The sequence below is a fragment of the Festucalex cinctus genome, chromosome 4, assembly GCF_051991245.1.
Source record: "Festucalex cinctus isolate MCC-2025b chromosome 4, RoL_Fcin_1.0, whole genome shotgun sequence".
Taxonomy (NCBI): domain Eukaryota; kingdom Metazoa; phylum Chordata; class Actinopteri; order Syngnathiformes; family Syngnathidae; genus Festucalex; species Festucalex cinctus.
Window position 1 is genome coordinate 12,040,118 of NC_135414.1, and position 24,769 is coordinate 12,064,886.

General features: G+C 38.3%; 1 protein-coding gene across 10 annotated transcripts in view; it reads right to left on the reverse strand.

The window, feature by feature from the left end:
• Window positions 1-24,769, reverse strand: part of neo1a (neogenin 1a) — a 181,244-nt gene that overhangs the window by 69,543 nt on the left and 86,932 nt on the right. For all 10 annotated transcript variants that reach the window (XM_077518927.1, XM_077518926.1, XM_077518933.1 and 7 more), the window contains exons 4-5: window positions 22,969-23,119; window positions 9,455-9,591 (exon numbers count right to left, since the gene is read on the reverse strand). In XM_077518927.1, the coding sequence (XP_077375053.1) occupies window positions 9,455-9,591; window positions 22,969-23,119 (288 nt within the window). The remainder of the gene's footprint in view (window positions 1-9,454; window positions 9,592-22,968; window positions 23,120-24,769) is intronic.

The window sequence follows — 24,769 nt, forward strand, 5'->3', positions numbered from 1 at the left end:
GCTCTGTACACATCTGTGTTTGTTTTCGTGAGTGTGTACCAAGCTTCCTTACGGCGATGTGTGTGACCTGCAAATAATGTCTTTCACAGTGTGGTGTGCCTTGGGTGTTTGTTTCTCCACTGAGTTAGTGAAGTATTTGTATGAAGGGTATGTCAAGTTACATAAATCTGTTTAGAAAGGTGGGACTCGCTTTCAGAAACAAATTAATCCACATTTTGTAAATAGACGCAATATCATGAAAAGACAGCGGCATGGCTGAGAATGCGGTGGGAGTTGAGGTTGCTTGTGGCAGTAGAGCCATCTGTGAAAATGAATAATATTAAATTGCATCTGGAAAGTGATACGAGTTTCTGTGTCGGCAAACCTGTTTGTGTGCGGGGGATTTTCAGTGATGTATTTGCATAACACGTTTGTGTGTGGCGTTCGTGGAGCAACTTGTTTAAGTGCGGCAACAGATTTCCTGCATCCATGCTGTCGCAATCTGTATAACCACTACATTTGCATATATGCTTTCCGTCTGTTTTTGTGCGAATGTGAAACCCCAGCGAGACTTGCTCATGTCGGCTTTTAATGGTGACTGGTACCCTGTAGCTTTCGTTATCTTTCTCCATCTTTGTTTTTCCACTCTGTCTCCCATTTTCCTGCTACTTAATCTCCCTAGAACTCCATGTCTATCTCTTCATCTCCAGCCTCCACCTCCTTCTTCCATGTGAGCAGGCATGCACCATTTTCTTTTAGGAAGTTCAAACGTTTGGAAACTATTGGACCGAGCAAAAGTGATGTGCTCATGCATGTCCGTTAAATGGTAGCTGAGGAATTAACTCTCTTAATTTGGCTTGTTTCAGATGGGAAATGAGAGAATAAATATCTATATATACAGTGCATGTAAAAAGTGTACACATCCCTGCTAATATGTCCGGTTAAGATTAGAGCTATTTGATACCACTTTTTTTTCAGACCAATACCAGTAAGAATACTCAATTCTTAAGTAGTCACCAATACCAGGTACTGACACCACTAGTACTTTTGATACATAACCCCCCCCCCCCCCCCGCCAAAAAACAAAAAAACAAAAACAAAAACAATGCCAGTTAATATTAACGAAATATCTACATATCTTAACATATTTCTAATTTCTAGTTCCTGATTGTAAAACGGACACAAGTGGGCATCGCAAATACTGATTCCTTGAAATAAGGACAGGTATCGGCCCTAAGACAATTGATTTCAAAACATTTTTCTACTATTGTGACCTATAACCTGTACATCTTAATATGGAAGGAAGGAAGGAAGGAAGGAAGGCAGTAAGAAAAGAAGGCAGGAAACTTGTCTGCTGCACGATGTCCAAGTAGTTAGCATGTCCACCTCACAGTTCTGAGGTTTCCGCATTCCCAAAACATGCATGTTAGTTTAATTGAAGGCTCTAAATCAGGGGCGGGCCTCGAGGGCCGAAGTCCTGCAGGTTTTGGAGGTTTCCCTCTTCCAACACAAGCTGATTCCAATCAACAGGATCGTTATCGGGCTTATGCAGAGCTTGCTGATGAGCTGATGATATATCAGCTGTGTTGGAGAAGGGAAACCTGCAGGACTCCGGCCCTCAAGGACTGAGTTTGCCCAGACCTGCTCTAAATTGTCTTCAGATGTGAATGTGAGCGTGAAAGGTTGTTTATTTATGTTTGTCTATATAGGCCCTGTGATTGGCTGGCGACCAGTTCAGGGCAGAAGTTCCCTATTGTCCAAAGTCAAGTGGGATCGGATGTCTTCATAGTGTTCTATGCTATATTTCATGCCTTGTAAACACTTTTGCACTCTTCTCCTGACTTGATACTGTTGAACGTTGAGATCCCAGATGTTGTAGAAACACTCGTCGGACTATGGTTTGCGCTGTAAAATGTGGCAACAAAAATATCAGGAAAGGCTTACTAGAATTTTTGAACATTATTTGGGGTTCATAAAAGGCTCTTTCACATGAGATTAAATGTGATTGTCTATTTCTGAACAACCACATGTAGTTATAATAGGGTGTGCACACAATATTATCTCAGTTTTGTTTTTACTTCCAGTCTCGTTTTTTTCTCTTCCAAAAATGCTTGACATAGTATATGCAGACATATCAACAGTCTACGCAAGGACATGAAGCAGGAGCTCAAGCACCCTTATATGGTTTCCCTCAAATGGCTCCTCCATGCGAGTGGTACCTCAGCTCAAACTGACAAGAAAATCATTCGACCCTGCTATGAAAAATAAATGACTGCCTAAAAAAAAAAAAAAAAAAAAAAGAAATGGTGCTGTGTGCTTTTGTTCTGTGACTGAGCAGAAAAGCAATGTTTGGATTAGCAGGGCCCAGCAGTCTTTGTAGGTTGCGGTGCTGGTAATGAAGACACGCAGCAGATACATTCTGACTACTGGAGGGCAAACAGATGTGAGAAGTCACTTGTGCCTGCTGTGAAAGTCTTCTTAAATTACTCTTTATAAATATTTGATTGTATTTATTGTTCAGTGTCTTATGTGATGGTTGCTTATTACGTTGTTAATCCATTATTTATTGGTGAATTTTGACTTCTGGCTCATGGATGATAAAGAAGGGCTTCAGACGCTATGTAAACGCATATATAACGTGGATAAAATGTTTTCATTGAAGCCATTTAATAAAAAAAAATAATAATAATACTGCGAACGTAAACAAAAACTAAGTCAATGGCAAATGATAAAGTAACATTAAAATTGAGAACTAGAAAGAGGACCGAAAAAACATTCAGATGAAGTGTGAAGTTTTCAGTACAATATTTCCACATTACACAGATGCCTCCTAAAAATGACTGCACATACAAAAGTTACCACTTCAATGAAGGCAAAATCCCAGAAACAACAATGGAGATGCACATAAGCAAAAGCTAATTAGATGAAGACAATTCTAAATGAGAATAGATGGAAGAAAAACTCAAGTGAACTATCTAAAGGTCACAAAAAGTTTGCGTGTGAGCTGGTTAAAACTAAAAAAGGGTTTAGGGATTTTGTGAGGATTTGTGAAGATTCTCTGTTGTCTGGTGAGGGAACCTAAAAGGTTATTCATCATTTGTAATAAAAAAAAAGAAAAAAGAAAAAAAAAAAGACTATTTTTAGATGATCATAAACACCTTGACCTAGAAATACATGTAGTATTTACAGGTAAAATCCACATCTGAAACTGAGTGCATTATTTGAGCACTATTTTTGTTGGAATAATAAATGCGCTAGGGACAACAAAACACAACTTCCTTCCTTTTCCGTCTCACTGTTACAATGTACGGTGTACAATGGAACGTACTCTAAAATATATTTTACTTAAAAAATGGATTAAAACACCACCAATAATAAATATATAAATTCCCTCTGGGAATAAAAAAAAGACTAATTTAATTGTCTGGAAGCACTTAGAGCACTTGTGTCCATTACAGGCCTTACTAAGCAATGTTTTGAAATATTGCATCGCCTATCTGCCTTTTACATTAATCTTACGTCCTTTTCTGCTTTGCTGTGTCTTTTGTAGTTGAATATTCTCCATCACCATAAAGTACTGTTGTCCATTAGTGCTTTTCCACACAACTGCTCCCAGCATGAAAGTCTGTGTAGTGTGTAGTGAGTTAATGTTATGCAAATACCAAAAGCTAAAAATCTAAAACAAAGAATTTTTTTATTTCCCATTTAGAACATGCATACAATTTTATTTGCCTCATATGTACTTTAACTGTTGGTGTGGTTATGAAAACGTCAATTTAAATGAAAGCAAAATATATTTTTGATTTAATAACTCCTATTGATTTGTTTGGAATTCCATCTAACTTCATGCTGTCAAAGCAAAGAGCTGCTCTTCTGCATGCTCCCCTACCATACATATCTACCTTTTACTATAATCCAGTCAAAGAAAAGCTGGAGACTAACAGCAACTGCAGAGTGAACGGCACCCTGTTCTGACTACAAGTCGCCAGCACGGCGATTGTGAATGGACCACAGGTCTGTACATTGCCAGTTATGTGGAAAAGAGAAAGTGTGCACAACTAGTGGGTTGTATAGCATTTTAGAAAAAAAATATCACGTGGATTTCTGATTGCATTTTTTAAAACATTTGAGAAGTAATCCCAACAGCAGTGCCTTGGAAAAGTTGAATAATAGAAGAGACAAAAGACAGACATATGACAGTATAGGGGAATGTTTCATCGGGCCTCAAAACGTAAGTTTTCACTGCAACTCGACTGTGACAGTGACAAACGCCAGTTACATGGCCCTGGTGACTTGCAGCATATATTGCTTTATATGAAACAAATGGCAGACAAGACTCCAAACAAGGCAGTCAGTGGATGACAATCAGACAATTCACCTCCCTGCTGGTGGTGATAACACCCACTGACGATATGGAAAAGGCGTGGGGGCAGTTCTTCATCTGATTTGTTTGCTTTTCAAAGTGCTGTGGAAAGTCTTTCGGTTTAATTTCTGTTTGGATATATATCACTTTCTCCAAAAAAGATATCTGAAACAGCCCTCCTCAATGGAAAGCGTAAAAGGTTTGGAACATCATGATGCACAACATTCGTTTTTACACTAAACTGTAAGGACTAAACAGCATTTTTTATATACGTTAAATTTTAATCTTACTTAAAAATAATGCATCCTTCTACATTAGCTGAAGTAGAGTAAATAGAAAGTAATAGAGATTTTATGTTTGCAAAAAGGATGTCTTCTTTTAAAAAATCTAATTCATCCATTAATCAACAAAATAATTGACAGATTAATTGATGATCAAATAATTGTTCATTGCAGCCCTAGTTACTTGCATGTAAACTCATTTGACGTATGCCTTCTTGACAATCTTAGTTCATCACAAGTATTTACAAGGCGTTTGAGGTTAGTCCTCTCAAGTTCTTCAACATCAACGTCCTTCAGCCAGTGCAATGGGCCGCAGTCATGCTGGAACAGAAAAGGGTCTTTCCCAAACTGTTCCAACACTGATGGAAGGGTAAAACTATCCAAATACGTCCTGGTAAAATGAAGAATTTACACCCTAGGGAACAAGTCTAAACTTCTATTTTTGTCATTGTTGCAACAAGGAAGATGTACTACTGCTGCTGTATGTGATGTTAGTCCACTGGAAAGTCGTGGAACTTTTACAGGGCCAGCTCTTTCATCCATGCACAGTAGACTCAACAAATGGGGGGAAAAAACATAACAAAAACGATATGGTACTGCTGCCATGATAACAGGACATGATAGATGACGGACACCAACCTTTAACACCAGATGACTGTAAACCTACATTTTAGTGTAGGAGCTATTTCTGTTCTGCACACACACACACACTGGGCAGTGTCCTCGTCATGACCATAATCAAAAACCGCTGTCTCCTTTGGCCTTATTAATCATGGCAGCTTTAATAGAAGGTGACAGAATACGTTTGGCTGATAGATGTGAAAGAAGTCGTCCAAACATTGACATGAACACTGATTGAGTTGTACTGACAGAGCAACAAGCAAATATTCTGCATAAATGGTAATAGACAAAGAATAAGAGGAGAGTTTATCGGTTCTGTATTAAAAGTGTCCCCATTTTTCAACCCATGCTAAATGCTAAATACATAACCAGAGCAAGGATATGCCTTTCTCTTCATAAAATATGGATGTTCATCAAAGAGTAGAACGTTACACAATTACAAAGTGATATTTTCATCTCATAGCTGTTTTGTTTCTCAACACTACTGTTTCAAAGTGATTTTTAAAGAACAAAATGGCTCCATATAAGCCATGGTGACTTCAACTTATCAGGGAGCCACCAAGGCAGACTCCATTTGCAGGTATAAACAATAAATGTGTTTTCTTGAGCGGTCTATAGATAACATTATGTATCCAATTCCAAATATATCGAATAAATACACCAGCAAGTCAGCATTGGAAAAATAATTTGTATGAATTTCATTTACAAGCAGTTATTTCTTGGGGGAATCGATTGATCTTTCAGGGAGAAAATCAATAACCCAATCTTGTTTCGTCATTAATTTGGTCTTGGGGAAAAAAAAGCAATTTACTCTGTGTGTGTAACAGTAGTAGAACGCGACTGTTTTAACTTAACATAATGACTAATGCCTTTGAAATATATTGGAGATCAATTTCTACACGCATGTAACATTGGAGCTGGGTCACGGGGCAGGTATTAGACATGAAGGATTTCAAGGAATTGAAGTGGCAGATCCGAAGGCTCAAAAGGCAGCAAAGTCAAATGTCCTCCTGCTACCTGATCCAATTTTCCATTACTGTCTCCTTTAATCGCAGCGTCTGACAGGAAATGATGAAAGGGTGTTGAAGAGGAGAGGAAAGGGATTTGTGAGCAAAGGGATGGAGTCCTAGCGTGATGTGGCTTTGTGTGAAACGGGATGACATTGGGGGACAGCCTCAGGGTGTTTCCAAATTTAACTGTTGCTTCGCAACAAACTGTTGACTCGCCTCACATGGGACGGAGTAGAAAATACCTGCACTGATTGTTTCTTCTCACCAACATAAAAAAGCAGCTGTTTCTTAGCTGACCTACAGATTTTGAATTATTGTTCTACATAAAAACTGATATACATTCTGTGACGAGTATCCTAATGTGATATTAGATATCAGTGGCCAAGTGTGCTTTAGCTGGGTTATCTTTTAGACTACTGCGGGAAAAAATGCAATTCAAAGGAGAAGTTAGAGTTAGTTAGTTAGTTACGAGACAGAGGATCTTCAAGCCTGTATGTCAGGGGTGCTCATTACGTCGATCGCGGAGGAAGCACTGGTCGATCGTGGCGTGACATTAAAAAAATATCAGCCTATCATTCATCCCATTACTTGATTGATATAACTGAGTTTGACATTCGGGTGACCAATCAAGCGCAAACAACGGCGCTAAGTGCAGCAGAACTTATGATGTCAGCCTATCATCAATCCCATTACTTGACTGACATACAGGGCAACCAGTCAGATGACAACTGAATTTTTACCTTTTAAGCGCTAAGCTAGTCAGCGAATTACCTTTGATTTTAAGCCATCGCTAAAGCTTATGGTGGTCAATATGAATGAGGGAGCGGGACCAAGTAAGAAGACAAAAACATATCACTTTTATACGGAATACGAGGTGGACTTTTTTCGCGATGTCATTTTCGAAGTGTGTTTGCCTCATCTGCCAGTCTGCCATCGCAATGCCAAAGAAGGGAAATGTGGAGCGGCATTTTAGGACTGTTCATGGTAGTGTTGTCCCGATACCGACACTGTCCTTGCAGTATCGGCAGAGGCCCCGATACTGCATTAAAACAGTGGTATCGGTATCAGTGAGTACTAACAAGTAACATGCCGATATCATTAATCCCAACACTAATATAGGACTTTGGATGCAGCATCTTGTGTCTTGCTCGTGCATGACATTCACTGATATGTGACTTGTTCACTGCATGCCGATCTAAGATATCCTATTGGCCCTTGAATGCTCTGAAGCAATGGCAGAATAGTTTTTTATGTCGAGGAAAAAAAAAAACCTTAGGTATCGGTATGGTATCAGCATCGGCCGATACTGCAAAGCTGGGTATCAGAATCGGTATCGGGGGCCCAAAAAACGGTATCGGAACAACACTAGTTCATGGAAAATACGACACCGACTTCCCACCGAAAAGAGAGCTGAGAAAGAGAAAGGTGAAGGAGCTAAAATCCGGACAGCAGTCATTTTTCACACAACATACTTCAAAAGCGAAAGCTGCCGCCGAAGCATCGTTACTCACTGACTCACAGAGGAAAAGTACCCCAACATGAGGAAATGTGCTATCTCCTTGATTGCATTATTCGGCTCCACCTATTTATGTGAGTCAGCCTTTTCCTACATGAAGATTATTAAGTCCAAATACCGTTCCACCGTGACTGATGAACATTTTGGAAGTGTGCTTGAGGCTGGCTGTCAGCAGCTACTGTCCGGACTATGCATCCCTTACAAATAAAAAAAAAAATGCATCCCTTACAAAAAAAAAATGTTAATAGTTAATTATTATATGTTTTTGCAATACTGGCTCGCTTGGTTATGCAAGGTACATCAACATACATTGTACATAAAAAGAATCCTCAATACATATGAAAATAATTAGATGTTTTGCATTTTTGTGGTGGGTAGATCATTTTGACGTGGTCATTTTGTATAGCTCACATGCCTAAAAAGTGTGAGCACCCCCTGCTCTATGTCATATTGGATTTACTGTAATACTCTCTGGGAAAAGTGTATAGTGTACAGCAAGGGTCTCAAACTTGCCATTTGCGGCCCCCTACTCGACATCAAATATTAATGTTAGTGGGGCCCTCACCTTTTTTGTCGTTGCACTGTATGCATTGTGGTTTTTTTTTGTTTTTTTTTAAATCACATAAGAGCTATCATAGCTCAGGCTCACGATTGGAAAGAAAAGATACCCTGTCACATAGTCCCATGTCTCATGTGTCATGTCTTTCTCAAAACCAGCCATGAAGAGAAAGGCTGGTGACGACAACACTCAATTTTACAAAGAACAGGAGAGGTTTCTTTTCTTTGAGATCCCTGGTGTACAGTACACATTGAATACTCACTGGCCACAGCAGTAAGTAGACCTGCATAATGTCAATGAGACAATGATATTACACGAGACCTGTATCAACACAGGGTCGTTCCATGCCAAATCACCTACTGGGTTTAACCAAAGCAGATTTTGATTTGAATGAAACTTGGCGTAGCTACTTTTGATAGCACGACACTAAATCTCAAATTTTAGAGGAAATTGGAGGTGGGGTTTGGGAGATGCGGCCAGCCGAATTTGGACATTTTTGGCAAAAAAGGGAGACTATTATATCTCAGGAACTACGTACTAGATTACAAGGATAAGGACTCCAAAGCAGCAATCATTTAGAAGGCTGGTGCATATTTTAGTAACCTTTTGACCTTTGGCTTTGTTGACCTTGACATTGACCTTGTGGATTACGCGACCTTAACATTTTTAATGACATGTACTCTCTCACATGTTCTCTAAAACTATAAATTTAAGAGATATAAAGTTTTTGTTTAGCATCAACAAGGATCCATAAGGAAAGGTGGTTTCACCTCTTTTTGCCGAAAATATCAAATTTTAGTGGGGCACATCTTCCAAACCCCTGCTCCGATTGACCTAAATTTTGAGACTTAGTGTTGTGCCATCACTATAAACAAGTACACCAAGTTTCATTAAAATCAACATCTGCTTAGTTACAAATTTTCTGGTTTGTCTTTTTTTTTTTTTCCCCCGCGCGCGATTTGGCATGGAATGACTCCACAGAGGCATGCCTTTAACGTTTGTTATTCTGGTTTGTGTGTAAAATTGTCCAAAATCACACAGAAAGTTGTTTGTAATGATTTGGTAATGGCTTCATTATTATCTAGCAGTCCTCAAGTCAAGCAACATTTGACTTGTTGATGGTACCTTGCACAATGAGTTGAGCCTGGGCTTCAATTGTTGCATTGTTGTTGTCAGCCACACAGGTGTAGATGCCAGCGTCGTCCTCTGTGAGATTGGAAATCTGAAGACTGCCACCTCCAAGCAATTCCCTGCGGTCATCACTGGAGAAAAGAAAAAGAGGATTGTGAGGAATACAACAAAGTAAAGACTTTGCCTCGAGTTCCTTTTTCACAGTATTGATGGGATGAGGACTCATGGGCCGCCCACGGTACAATCACATATTTTTGTCCACATCTAGCGATTTAGTAGAAACTAATTCCAGCCTTTATTCCCTGAAGCATATTCTTAGAGAAGGTTTCTGTTTGCTAGTGCTCCCCACTGGGCCATGGTCTACTCCCTTCCTCTTACCCTTTCACTATCAGGCAGAACAAATGTATTAGCAATAAATTCCGCTCCCCAAAGCACATTGGAATTTCTCTTTTAAACATCAAATATTTATGCAATGTTTGGATATTGTGATTTGATAGACGTTACCATGTTGTAAAATTTATAGTTGTTTTTTTTTGTATGTACTGTGTTTGAGTGTGACACTGCACAACAGTAATGTGTGCATTATTGATGCATTGCCTCAAGAAACATTTTCAGTTTCTTTCATCAGCTGTTAATTAACCCAAATGGAACGACCCCGACTGAGTGATAGCAGCAGTCTAGCGTCAAGAACAGCACATTTTTCATTCACTGTTGAGATGTGTGCTACCTAAAGAAAATATTAACCTAAGGGTGCTTCACACAATGCCATAATTTGTCTTTATCTTTGTGATTTTGTGCATGAAGACTCCCAAAAGTAACTGCTGCAAAGGCTGCAAAACCCATATAACAAACCATGCTTTTCATCAGCCAAATTCCACTGAGTCAGACTAAAATATTATTTTAAAATATTTACAGCAGATCCAGAAATACACTCACACGGCTTTGCAGTGAACCATTGACCCTCCATATTAAACGGCACCCACTTTGATTTCCCCAATTAGCCCGAAGGGAAGCGGTCTGTGGCCGAGCACAGGCCTGATTCAACAACCACTGGAGCATAGGCAATGAGGAGGAGGAGGCGGCGTGGTGAGTGGAGGAAAATACAAATCAATAGCTTGCATCCAGAATGGTACATTCAGAAAGAGAGAATCAGAACAAAGGAAAAAGTAGGTAAACAAGTGGGTACTCTCCAAACATGGTCCCAGCAAGGTGGATGTAGCTGAGGGGTGCAAGTTCTGAATGAGAGATACACGCAGAGGAAAGGAGAGCACTGAAGTGTTGCAGGTTGATTTTTTTTTGGCTCTCAGCAGCTACACGGAAGGCTTCCCCTGCAACCCTTTTTTTTTTTTTTTTTTTCCCCCTCCCTGAGTGGGCAACAGTCCGTGCTGGCACTCGACATGCTGTGACCATCACTGCTTGGCATCTTCTTGACAGACAACACACTGTTCACTTCAGGACGAGTCACGACACTGACAGTGTACTTTCAGCACGAACCAACTGTCGTTCAACCAAAGTGTCAACTATATACCGTACACTAACAAGCAACGGCAACTTGCACCATATGACAATATCCAATATCAGAGCTACATTAAATATTCTGCCTTTACAAAGGTAGGTAGGTTGAAACTTTATTAGTACCAGAAAAGAAATCTGGTCCATTCAAAGGTAATAATGTTCAGAGAGATTTTCATTTGACACAGTGTAGTGTGGATAAAATTTATCATGGTGCAAAACTATGATACATTATACATAGAGTCCTGTGTAATATTTTTTCTCCGTCATATACTGTAACTTTACCAAAACATAATAGACATACTGTAACTTTCATTACGATGCACAACTGTTCTACACTAAGGCAAATTACAAGCACAATAATAAACGTATTATTAATTTTAATCCTCTTTGACAATGACAGCCAAAACTAAACATTATTATTATTACCATTGTGAAGACAAAATATTAGACAGCTATTGTTTTGGATACCATTATATTTCAATGGGTACCTTAAGTGTTCTTATCACGGTCAATTTTAGAACCAACCCAATGAACAACGGATAACATTTATTAATAACAATATTTACTGTATAGTCACTCCATGCAGTCATACAACTCATTTCAAGAGGCAAAAAGGTCAACCCTGCTCAAGTTTTGATGTACAGGAGCTTTGGGTGGTGTTCCAATCACTTCCAAGCTTTGAAAGCATGGGCAGGCAACTCCGGTCCTCAAGAGCTGCTCCTGCCTGTTTTAGGTGCTTCGATCCTCCAACACACCTGATTCAAATGACCAGCTCATCAGCAAGCTCTGTCGAAGCCAATCCTGATCATTTGAATCAGGTGTGTTGAAAGAGGCCATAGTTCCCTACCCTTGCTTTAAAGGCATAAGAAAATAATTTTCTTTGGCATTGTGGACAAACACTAGCTACAACAGCTGAAAGAACACTTTGTTTACTTTAGCAAAGATGCTTGATTGGGGTCACTCAGACCTGCATAGAACTCCACTTGATGACTGAGCAACCACCCAATAAATCCATGTGGGGCAGCATGGTAGAGTGGTCATTTCCCAACCGTGAGGTTGTGGGTTCGATTGCCACCCCTGAACCCCGATTTGCTCCCAGTGGACCTGGCCGCGCCCTGCATAGCAGCAGCCGACCACTGGTATGTGAATATGTGTGTATGAATGGGTGAATGTGAGGCACTGTAAAGCACTTTGGGCACCATATGGTGTAGTTAAAGTGCTATATAAAAAGCAGAGCATTTACCATTGATGTCCCCAAGCAACTGTAAGGTAAACTAAACACCATATTTTGTTATTTTTAAACATGCCAAAGAACTCAAATGTCAAGCAAATGCTTTCTGTGCATTGATTACTTCCCTGTGAACAGTTGAAAAGAAGCTAATCATGCTAGTAGGAGGTGAATATCCCAAATACACTGCATGAACTCTTTCTCTGCTCACAGTGCTGAGCAGACTGCATTTTGTCTCACCAGGACAACTATTGAAACGCTCAGCCTTTAGTGCTGCATTGACCGTTTCCTCTTGTATTAGGAAAAAAAGAGAACATACAAGACCACCAGTGAGTTTATCACGCTGTTCAGGGGAAATACTAACAGTACTATTTAAAAGCAGAGAAAAAGCTCTTGAGACTGAATGGTGCTCTTTTTAGACCATGGAAAAGGAAATAATTGGCTTGGAATTATTGCGCTGAGGCAATTTTGTTCACTGTTGGTGTACAACTCATTCAACATTCCCATATTCGGCAACTATTCAAGATCAGGATTTACACACACAAAAAAACAACAGCTTTTTAAAGTCAAACTATCTCTCCTTTCTTCTCGAAGTGAGATCCACCCCCGAAAATTCCATGTCAACAAGTTGATTTATCCAAAACAATCCTCCGTTTTTTTTTTTTGTTTTTTTTTTTAATCTAGCAATTTATTTCGGAAGGCGATGGCACTCCCAAAGAACTCTGTTGACTCAGTCTTCCGTAACACCAACTGGTGACAAGGCCAGGACACTTGGGCCAAGGAAAACTGCCAATCAGCTATGCAGAATGCTGTCACTGGAATGAAATAATAGTTGGAAGTGGTCATGTTTTTTGGAGCCAAACCAAGCAAGAGTTTTTGTGTTTTTGCATTTTTGAAAACAACATTTGAACCCCACCAGTTTTCTATATGCATTTACAGAACCTTTCTTTATTGAAAAATAAAATGATTGTTTTTTTGTTTTGTTTTTTTCTCCAAATTGCTCAACTGGCACTGCAAGTCATGCATTTAGGACGCTGACTCCCATCACTCAATTTAACTTGATTATTTTTATAATGTACTTTAAACAACAACTAACGCTGATTTCTTGAGATGCAAACCAGGGGCAGCAGATTCCATGAAAACAAAAATGGCCACAGAATTTAACCCTGCGGTACACCATATGTTCCTTTACACAAGTGAATTCATATTGCACTTATTCGTCCGACCATTTTCTGTTTTTGCTTGAAATAGTATGAAGGGGTTACAATAATAAAGAAATAACACAACGTACCATCACAACAGTCACGACAAGTGCACTACTGAGTGCACCAAATTCCCTGCAGCACTGATAGGCCAAACAATAGCGTACGCACCTGCAGCTAATGATGACCGCACAGAGCGTGAACAAGTAAATCTTTCGTACTTTGCATAATTCTGAAAATGTCTGAGTGAGCTGCTCTCCACCTACACACTTGACTACACTAATTAATACGGATATAACGATATCCAAACATCACGATACGGTACTATCATGATATGAAGGTCACGATACGATAATTATCACGATATTGTAGGGAGGATGGCAATATAAAAAAAGGTCACAACATTGTTATAAAAAAAAAAAAAGAGCTCATACTAAAAAATGAAAAAAAATATGTTTTTGTACATATACAATACAATACATATAAACAACCTACAATCTCTAATATTTAATATTGAGGCACTTACTTGCTAATGCACGAACACATGGAGTTCCTCCACATATTGACTCGATACACAAGCATATTATGTTCCTCTTCATCTGACCATTTGTGTGGATTTTAAACATAAAAGGGCCAAAACATGCCTTGGGAAAATAAACGGCACTAAAAAATAGCCACCAGAGGGTGCTAGAACTGCACCCAACCTGACTTTTTTTAACAGATGTGCTGCTGGGGGCATCATTTACCAGTGGAAGAGTGGTCGTCTCACAACCCAGAAGTTGTGGGTTTGATCCCATGCCATTGTAACCACATCGAAGTATCCTTGAGCAAGATACTGAACCCCAGTTGTTCCTGATGCTGCGTCATGCAGTGCGAATGAGTGTATGACTGTGAATGACTGTAAAGCGCTTTGAGGGCCTTGAAAGTTGGAAAAGCACTATATAAATGCAGTACCATTTAACATTAACATTTACCATTTAATATCGTGACAATATTGTGGCAGTTTTAATATCGCGATATCACGATATTGCTGTTATCATTACAGCTCTACTAATTAACATGATAACCACACCCACACAAAGTTCCTCATCCAGTGACTTGGCTGCTTGGCTGGCCAAACATCCAGAGCGAAATAACGACATTGACATGGCAGCCATGCCAAAGCCAAAAAGTAAGCAAAACTTGGCAAAAACTATGATAACATTAGCTGACACCGTAACTAGCATTAGCTTCTGATGATAAGAAGTCATCTCTGTGGGTGTAATTCTCTGGCTTAGTTATGAAAAAGCTGCTGGGATAGGGTGGATAGGGTTGAATTAGTCAGCGGTGAGATACTTCCAATGTAAAATAAAACCTTGCCTCAATAAATAATTAAAAACTCTACATTTGGCTTTCAGGGTCATGTGTCTTGACTTGTTGCAGTACATAAACTTGACTGGAGAAGCATTGTTGAATTGAAACAAATGCAACAGCCATGTGTTCCGACATTCATGTATGACTACGTCATACTTTATTTTAGAAGAAGCTCCATTCATTGTGGAAATGAATGACTAGCCAGCCACAAAACAAAATATTATTTTTTATCTCTAAATGGTCTTGTGTGATGCTGTTTTTTGTGTGCTCTGCTCTCCCTCTGCCTGCTCCCCTTGACCCCTTACCACCCTTTGCCAAATCATTTTATTTAGCATGCCCTTCCAGGTGCTGTCGTTCTTTCTTCATTTGACAACCACAGAAGGCAGAGATTAGAATGATTTGTACGGTTGTCACTTTACCCTGCTTTATAACCCATACAATGTACTGAAGAAGCACAATCTTATCTTGGTCTTACTGTATGTTGTCGCATTACAACAACAACAAAAAAAAAAAAAAAAAAAAAAAAAAAAAAAAAAAAAAAAAAAAAAAGTCATATTGGTGTGTGGTGTTATCTTGTTATATCCAATGTCCATACAAAACATATAGCTTGTGATTATCTCCAGGCGTGTCATGTAAAAATATCTAAGCCAATAAAATCATACTGTATAAAACCACACATATTAAAATACGCTGAAGACTCTCCTTCAAGACTAAGTCCACTTGAAGCTGCTTTTCATGCATAAATAAAATGTTAATGGAACCCCGGTGTTTTTGTAGAGTGGATAAACAAAATGTAGCAAGAGTAACTAGCCGTGATGACTCCTGGTGTGGTCACAGGGTTAGATGTGCTACTAAGCTGCGTGTGTTCAGTGGGGGGCTGATTAGCTTGATGCACAAGACCGGCGACGCCCACTGAGTTCCTACACTTAAAAGTCTCTTATGCCGCTCCACAGGCAGGACTTTATTCTCCCTGGGTTGTGTTGTGTGCTTACTGGAACATACATTCTTTACAAAGTATAACATTTTGTACTGATCATCTGGATTTTTTTGGGTCACTTGCCTCATGATCTGATTTGATGATTTTTGTTTATGGTACACTTAGCTCATTTTTTCCCAGCCATTTTCACATAAGCAATCCTGTTTGCTCCCGGCTGTTTTTACTGGATTTTGACTGATTTTGAAAGGCCCACAGAATATTGTGTTCTATTGCTATAAAAATATCAAAAGAAAGATTAAAGTCTCTTCTTTCATCAGTAAAAAAAATATATATTTCTATCTGTTTCCATTTTGCAGCAATTAGCATTAGACTATAGCTAAGTTTAATCTTTTTTTTTTTTACAAATCTATTTAGAATTGTGAGTAATTGAGCTTTTTTTCCAACATGGCCCTGGTTGATCTCCTTTGCTCTGCTGCCTCCTGCTGGCTGTTTGTGTAATAACTACCATTTCTACAACCGTTTTTTTGCGGTTGAGAGGCTACATCAAAGCCTTCTGTATGCTCTAGCATAAAAAAAATAAATAAATACATTTTTGGGACACTTTATTAAAAAAAAAAGAAAAAAAAAAGCAATTATAAATTTTTGGGAGCACATGAGTTAATGTGGGTATTTAGAACATTTCGAGGAAATACTGTGGGAAAATATGAAAAAGAAAGGCATTTACTTCAGGCTTTGTTTTTCTGAGTGACCACACCACACCAATTATTTTAACCCATTCACTCAGTTGCATATATCATAATGTTTCAGAAAAAAAAACATTATTCACACTAAGAAGTATATACAAGTATTCTACAATTATTCATGTAAAAAAAAAATACACACAGCAGAACAAGAGTATCTGTGCTCTCATACATGTGTAGCCTGACATCTTTTTTTTTATGCTTTTGACATTAAACCACAATCACTTGTAATTGTAATCGTGTGTGCTGCATGAACTGCTTTAAAAACTGTTGCCACTGAATCAGTTCACCTGCCACACTTGGCATGTGAAAAACTGTCAAATTCAAATATGCTTACAGCGCAAAGGCAAATCTACAAGAGTGTAACGAAGCCATGATTAAAGGATGCTTCTTCTTTGAGGATTAAAAGCAGGAGCTGATGAGTTTACTTCAGAAAGTGCATTTTGGGTCAACAAAACAATGTAGAGGAGAAACTTTGGCACAAGTAGCTTTCTGGTCTGATGGCGGAATTATTAAACAACCAGAGTACTATTTTATTGATTTCACAGGCTGAGTTTAAGTCCAGCAATATATGGTTTTAGAAGAAATTCAATAAGGTTTGCAGGCTCTTACTATCTGTATATAAAAACTTGCAGTCCTTTGTGTATAAGCGTGATTAAAATTCAGTCAGCTGGCTAAAATAAAGTATGGACAAAAAGGTAAAAACCCATTGTTTATTTCCTTTAGTGCATGGAGCTCAAAGTCTTAAGAAACAGCAGGAGGGAGGCCTCTGCTTAAATGTGTGTTTGTGTGTTTCTTCGCTATCACAGTCGAGTAATTTTGAGGGTGTCTGTGCGCAAGACATTTGCATGAGAGGTTTATTCTACAGTCCAATTTGAAACACATTTCCCACCCCGTTCCTCTGTCTTCCTACACGACGAAACGCAATATCCATGGTCACATTCAAATGAATCCACGGAGGAGGGCAGACGGAGGAGTGACAGGATTTGGGAAGAAGGTTGATTTACATGCTCCGCCAATTCGCTGTTTGCAGGGCGTCATGCATAATTCATCCATTACATTGACTACTGGAGGATTTTATTAGACAACGGAGTGATACTCCAAATAACAAAAGATGACTTTTCATGAGTGTCATCAGTTGTTGTGTATACAAAGAGCCCAGACAGTCTTCGCCGTGCCCCCGAATCAAGTGGCGTCGATGTCGATGACTTATGTTGACAACCTACAGTACAATAATGCATAGTCAGCATTGGGGATCCAAGTTGAGTCACAATGAATTGTGAGTTTGCTATTGGATGAGAAGCAAAAACGGGGTTCTATAGAGAAACTTTCAAAATAAGTGCATGGTCACACTGCATCACATCAAGAGGACTGCTATGTAAATTAGCCTCTATATTGTTTCCTCACTGATAAAAGGATGGGTCAAATATCTACTATTCAAAACTTTATTCTGTTCTGTCTCAAATTAATAACCTAACTGAATTTGCAGCCTTAGGCGAGTACATGCTTACAAAAGGAAGAGAATGCCATTGTAGCCAGTGAATAATAACATCCCGAGACATGGTACCATGGCTGGAATACAAATTGTTACACTGACGAATTGTAGTAAGCTACTTAGCAGATTCCAAATTAAAATCAAAGAGTGAATGAATTACGAATAATCTAATCCATTTGGATCAAAAGGAATACAGCTTTATACAGTACGTTTATGCCTGTTCAAACAAAAGGGAGTTTGGAGCACTGCCTGTGTGCGGTTGTTGGCTCTGATGTACAAAACTGATGTAATACACTGAGACACAGTGGAATTCACTCAAATCAAATACGGACGTTGGTTGTTTTCTCAGAGATGTTGTCAAGCAGTCTTAAACAGACATTACAGGGAAAGAGTTTGAGGTTAAATTCATCTATGCCTGGTTCTTTACAATATGTTGTATGTGCCCCGCTAGTCTAAACACGACAATTTGATCAGTACTGTGTTTGTGGAATATGAGTTAAGTGGCAAAATCCACCCCTTTTTAATCCATCTCTAGGGATGACTATTTTGCTACTTGCTGTTGACTGAAAATGACATCACAGTTCCTCAGGGTTCAGGTAGCAACCAATTTTGGCTCAACTTCAGAAAACAGGGGAGCCGCAGTTGGTCGTGAGCACTGAGCAACTGTGATGTCATTTTAAGCCGACAATAAGTGGGAAAATGGCCGCCCCCCTAAAATGGATACGCACAGTGTGGATTACTTAAAGCTGCATTAAGGAAATTTAAATGTTACAATTACAGATTTTTATACATCTATATGCAGAAACAATGCCCTGATGTGTAGTGCAAGCCCTAACATGTTTACAACAACTGCGTCAATAAGCTTATAAGTCTCTTTTAAATGGAGATATTCGGGGCGAATACTCATAGAATGTGACATAATGCACACCCCCGTCCGTCTCCGGTAGAGTTTCCAATTTTTGTATTTTGTTTTTTTTTCCACTTCTGCTTTGTTGTTTTAATTTCTTGTTTACATGATTTGAATGTATTGCTGGAATGCTCAAATAAATAATACCTTGGAAAACACTAAGACTAAAAGACAAACACCTGCTCTGCTTCTATTTGAGGTGTTTTCCTTATCCCGTCTGTCTGAACAAACCAGGGAGGCCCTCAACCAGCTGCTCATAATCAAAATTAAGATACATGGAGCCAACTACTTGTAGAGAAGTTAGAGGAAAAAAGAAAGAAAGTTTGGGTAAAGAGTGAGACATTTGAGAATTGGTAGCTTGGAAAAGATGGTTTTGTGTTGCAAATCAATTATTTTTCGAGGAATGAGATGAAGAAGAAAAACAAGACAAATTGCATTCCTTGCTGTCAGCCTCACCCACATTTCACTTGGCTGCTTTGAAGAGTCCCCCCCCAAAAAACTATTTCGCATCTCCAGCATTGATGTTGTCACTTTGAAGGCCCCATGTGTGCGGCGCTCCCAAGACCAATTAAGACTCTCTTTGCTGCTTCCTTTCTCTCACTCACACTACGTACGTGCGCATTAATCACCAAGTGACGGCAGCGTGTAGCTCTCGGCGATTGCACAAGAGAAGACTCAAGGACGACAAGGCTATTCTTTCATTCATCAATGTCACCACAAAATCAAAACGTGCTAACCGATTCACTCAACAATCCATTTCAGTTGTGACGGCGGTGTTTACGTTGACATCCTAAACGACTCGCCCTGTTGTTTCGAGTGCACTTGCTAATTAGCAGTATGGGTAACCCCGGGGGCGGGCGTGGATGCCAAATGGAATTTGGTAATTAAAAGCTAGATTAATAAGTATCTTTTAACCCAGAGGTGTCCAAACTACGGCCTGGGGGCCATTTGCCCGCTGTCCATTTTTCAGTGGCCCGCGACATATGCTAAAAATGGCATTTGACTCAGTTCAAATAAAATAAACAAAACAAAAATGTTTGGAGATGGTCAAAGTAAGAAGGGAGGGTATCGAAAGACTGGTGCCATTAAAGGTTATTTTAGTTAACTAAAACTAATGAAAAAAACTAAAACTAAAACTGAAAAAACAATAGTTACTGAAATAAAAATAAAAAAAATACTTTTTAAAAAACGAAAACTAAAGGAAACTACATTTTATGTTTACAAAACTAACTAAAACTAACTATAATTATAGCAAACGTCCTTCGTTTTAGTCTTTTGGGAATTAATTTAATGCATGAGCCTTTGGGGATGATTTTAAATGTGATTTTTAGTAGATTTATTTTGATATAAACCGGAATAATGATGTTTGAAATTATGTCACACAGAAGTGACGTCATCTAGCAGCAGCCAATAGAAAAGCACCTTCAGATGACGTTGCTCCCATGGTGTTTTTGAAATATTGCGCACAAGTAATACACATTAAAAAAAAAAATATTTTTTAAAGAACTAAACTAATCAAAACTAACAGAACCACCCTGAAAACTAATAAAAACTAACTAAAATGAAAAATTCCAACTGCCATATTACAAAGAAATTGGTTTACTGTAGCATTTTTCTAAATAAGCAAAAGCACAAATAAATCATTTGTACAATTTTTAGGACGAAACACAATTTTTCTTCATAACATTAGGTGGCCCTTGCATCCTTCTGATTTTCTGTATGTGGCCCTAAAATGAAAAAGTTTGGACACCCCTGAGTTAAACTGGCACACCCACATTATTCAAATAAATTGGTTTATGTACTGTATCATTTTTCTAAATACTGTATGCAAAAGCACAAATAAATTATTTGTACAATTTTTGACTCTCTTCATAACATTATGTGGCCCTTGCGTACCCTCTGATTTTCTGCATGTGGCCCTCAAATCAATAAAGTTTGGACGCCCCTGATTTAACCTTTGGAGGCAAAGGTTAACAAGCCTTTGAAATAAAATGCAGTACAAATCGTTAAACCTCACCTCATTTTCTGTCAAGTTAAAATTCTACTAAAAATGCTGAAAAGAACTTGGGTGGTGAGAGTCCACCTTCCCGCATCTATGAAAACTTACAGTATATTTGAGTTGCTCTTCCTGAGATAATGAGCGCCATAGGAGTGAGGGCACAGGTGCTAGCTTCCTCATTTGTGAACTTCCTCTCTGCGGGAACGCTGGCAAGCTCATCTTGCGCACCGAGTGGCTTGTGTGCCACGTCCAGGTACCCCCTGGGGTGATTTCCGCTACAACAGATTTAACAACTTGGGGAGCAGGACAGACGGGCAGCAATATCACATACGCTGCGGCCTTTCAAAAGGAAGGTGTGAGGAGTGAGAGCCAGAAGTTGCTGAACATGGCATCGACTCGATCGCTCTATCAATTGTGGGAGAACATTTTCAGGACTGGTGTCACAAATGATAGATTTCAAATCCCAACAATCTTCTAACAAACTATCCTTCTTTACAACACCTTGATACACTACTGTAGTGTGCAACAATTAATTGACAACTAATCTATCAAATTAATTGAAAATTATTTTGCTAATCAATGAATCGTTTAGGTATCTTTTTAAATTAAACTTTCCAAATGCTTGCAATTTCAGCTCCTCGACAGTTTTCTGTAGGCCGCCATCGAAGTGTACTGATGATCTTGCAATTGCTAATACTTTGGAAAATATGGATCAACAGTTTTGTTTCTTCTCACGTTACAGACCAAAACAAACAAATCATAATTAATGTTTGTGCACGGTCGATTTGAAATAATGTCCTGTTTAAAAAAAAAAAAAAAAAAAAAAAAAGGGGGGTGTGGAAAAAATGTGGCATTTTTTAAATCAGATTCATCGATTAATTAAGAAAATAATTGACAGATTAATCGATTGGTGAAATAATCATTAGTTGCAGCTAAGGATAGACCCAGTATCACCCGGGACGATTTTGGGCGAAGATATTCAGCGTCGGTCTTTAAAAAAAAAAAAAAAAAAAAAAAACAACAACAAAAAAACAAAAACAAAAACAAAAAATCTTAATAGTGGATCAATTCAAAACTGTGTCAACATTAGTGAACTATTTATTTTAATTGCAGTTGCCTTTATAAGTGTTGTTGCTGACCCTGGTAACTCTCTGCATATTTTGCTTAAAAAAGAAAAGAGAAAATGTAACATTTCAGTTATTTACAAATTTGAAAAAAACCTCTCTGTTGAAAACTATATGGGAGTTTTTTTTTTGTTTTTTTTTGTTTTGTTTTTTAACAAACGCTGGCCTTGTATTCATTGATGTATTTTTTTCCATTTGTCTATTTGTTTTTGGCAGTCAAACAGTAATATTTTGATGATAATAAATTTGATATTTTCATAATATTTCATGTACAATTAGTCCCTTTAAAAACACATTTTGCAACTTGCTGTTGACTGAAATTGACATCACAAGGGCTCAGGTTAGCAATCCCAGCTCGGCTTGGGAATGTCACATGACCAAACCTAGAAAACAGGTGAGCTGTGATTGGTTACCTGAGCCCTTGTGATGTCATTTTCAGTCGACAGCAAGTTGCAAAATGTCTTTTTTTAAAGGTACTAATTGTACGTGAAAAATAATGAAAATTATTAAAGAAATTTATTATCGGCAAAATATTAATGTTTGACTGCCACAAAGTTTTCATTTAACATTTTACACGTGCTTGCTGATAACCCTGGGAGCTCCCTGAATTTTTGTTTTTAATGTTTGTTGTCAAAGATTAAAAATAAAACTTCAACATTTTTCAAATCTGAAAAGTTGGCCAATAAACAGTACAATATGCTTAAACACATTTCAACAAAATTAAGGGTTGTAGTTCATATTTTATTTTTAGTTCTTATTCCGACTTTTTACTGAGAGTGATTATCAGCTCCAAGCATCGGTTATCGGCTTCCATGATTACTAATAATTGGTATTGTATTGGTTGTGGAAAAAAAACCATCAGTCTATATCTAGTCCTACACTACTGGAAGCAGTAATCCAAATTCCAATCCTCTATTAGAATGTACAATTTAAATTTTTATTCAAGTGTAAAAAATTAAACAAATTAAAATAAATAAATAACTCAATGATAGCGTTTAATTCTCATACCTTTCCTCGAGCAGTTTCTCTTTAAACATCCATCGCACATGCGGTGTTGGAAAACCTGCAACCACGCAGGGCAGCAAGACACTGGCGCCCAGCACCTTGCTCACAGGCACAGGCAGCACGAGGAACTCCAGTTTCCTCTCATCTCCGCTTTCTGGAATGAGAAAGAAAAAAAAAAAAGGGCAAGTCCAGGTTATGGCAGGGGTTAATCTTGGAGCGGGTTAGTGAGCCACAGCGCTATCGTTCAAATTAAGAGGGTCATCTGTCTTCTAAAACTTCAAAAGGTCCAAGGCGCAGTTGTTCATGACACCAGTGGTCGGATGAAAAATGTCAATGTCCAACACTTGAAAGCACTCAGCTCTCTGGATGAAAAAAAAAAAAAAAAAAAAAAAAAAAAAAAATCTCCCATAGCTCCAAGCGACAAAGTTACATAGTGGCGACATATAATAAGTAGAAAGTCATGTTTGGCCCTGATCTGGCAACTCACCACAAGTTGCCAAAATGTTAAGAACCACCCAATTTCCTTCCCAAGGAAACTAAACTAACTAAATTATTTCTCCGTCACTTAAAACATTTGGTTAAAAAAAATAAATAAAATAAAAAATAAAAAAAAAAGCCAAAATATCCTCATAGAGTTGTATAATTATGCTATCTTTTTCCGTGCCAAGCTTTTGGCACTCGGCACCTTGGAGGAGACAAAGAGAGATAAATCCCCTACTGGGGTCTTGTTGAAGACTAATTTATGGCTTTTAATATCTTTCTCTTTGCCGGCAGGAGCGTGGTGCCTAACAACTTAGTAAACAAAATGTGTGGAGGGATGAGACGAGACAATGCCACAGAGGAATTCCCGACTTCTTAGGCTTCCTCTGATAAGACCACCAAAAGCAACAACACTCTCTCCAGCTGGGCACTGTTTTCACCAAAGGCAATTCAGAGCGAACATCATTTACTGCTGAAACTAGAAACAACAGTGGCCACATTTGGGGGGGAAAAAAAACACATAATTCTGTGACTGTTCATTGTTGAATGATTTGAACGTTCCGAAAATTCAATCTGTTTCTCCAAAATCGATTAGATTCAGAAGGGCCCGATTCGATTCGTTATTTGAAGTAAAAACACTCCCGAAGTCAATGCTAAGTTGCCGTTAGCGTTTGCTAAATTCCTGTTAGCGTTAGGCGAGTGATGTTTTAAAAATGAAGCATGTTTTGTATTTGAATATACAGTGGATGTAATTCTTTACATTATGTATTTAGTTTTACAGTTAACTCCAACTGCGGTGTCATTCAACAGCTTAAAGGACATTTAGGACAACAGAATTACCAGAAGAACATACGCAACACACTTGCTAGTTGCTAATGCTACGCAAGCAAAATGGTGTATTCAGGGTACTTTCACGGAAACTTCAGTTTTCTTCAATTATAACATTTTAAGGGAAAAAATAATCAGCCATTTAGTTCAATTGGCCGATTGTTTTGGCCGATGTTTGAAGGGCAATAATCGGCGATTAATCAGTCAGTCCCTATTTGGCACATTAATTTATGGAGGGGAAAAAAAACTATTAAAAGTATCGATTCATGGTTTTACAAATTGATATTGGGCTATGAAAAGGAATATCGATTTGATATTGATATGTCGATATTTTAGACCCAGCCATAATGAATCATGATTTGACAATTCTTGTCTGATTTATAGCATTTTTATTCAAAAACAAGACTTCAAAATAAACAATTCATCAAGAAGTAACCAATTATCAAATTAATCGACAACCAATTTAATAATTGAGTAATTGTTTAGACCCATTGTT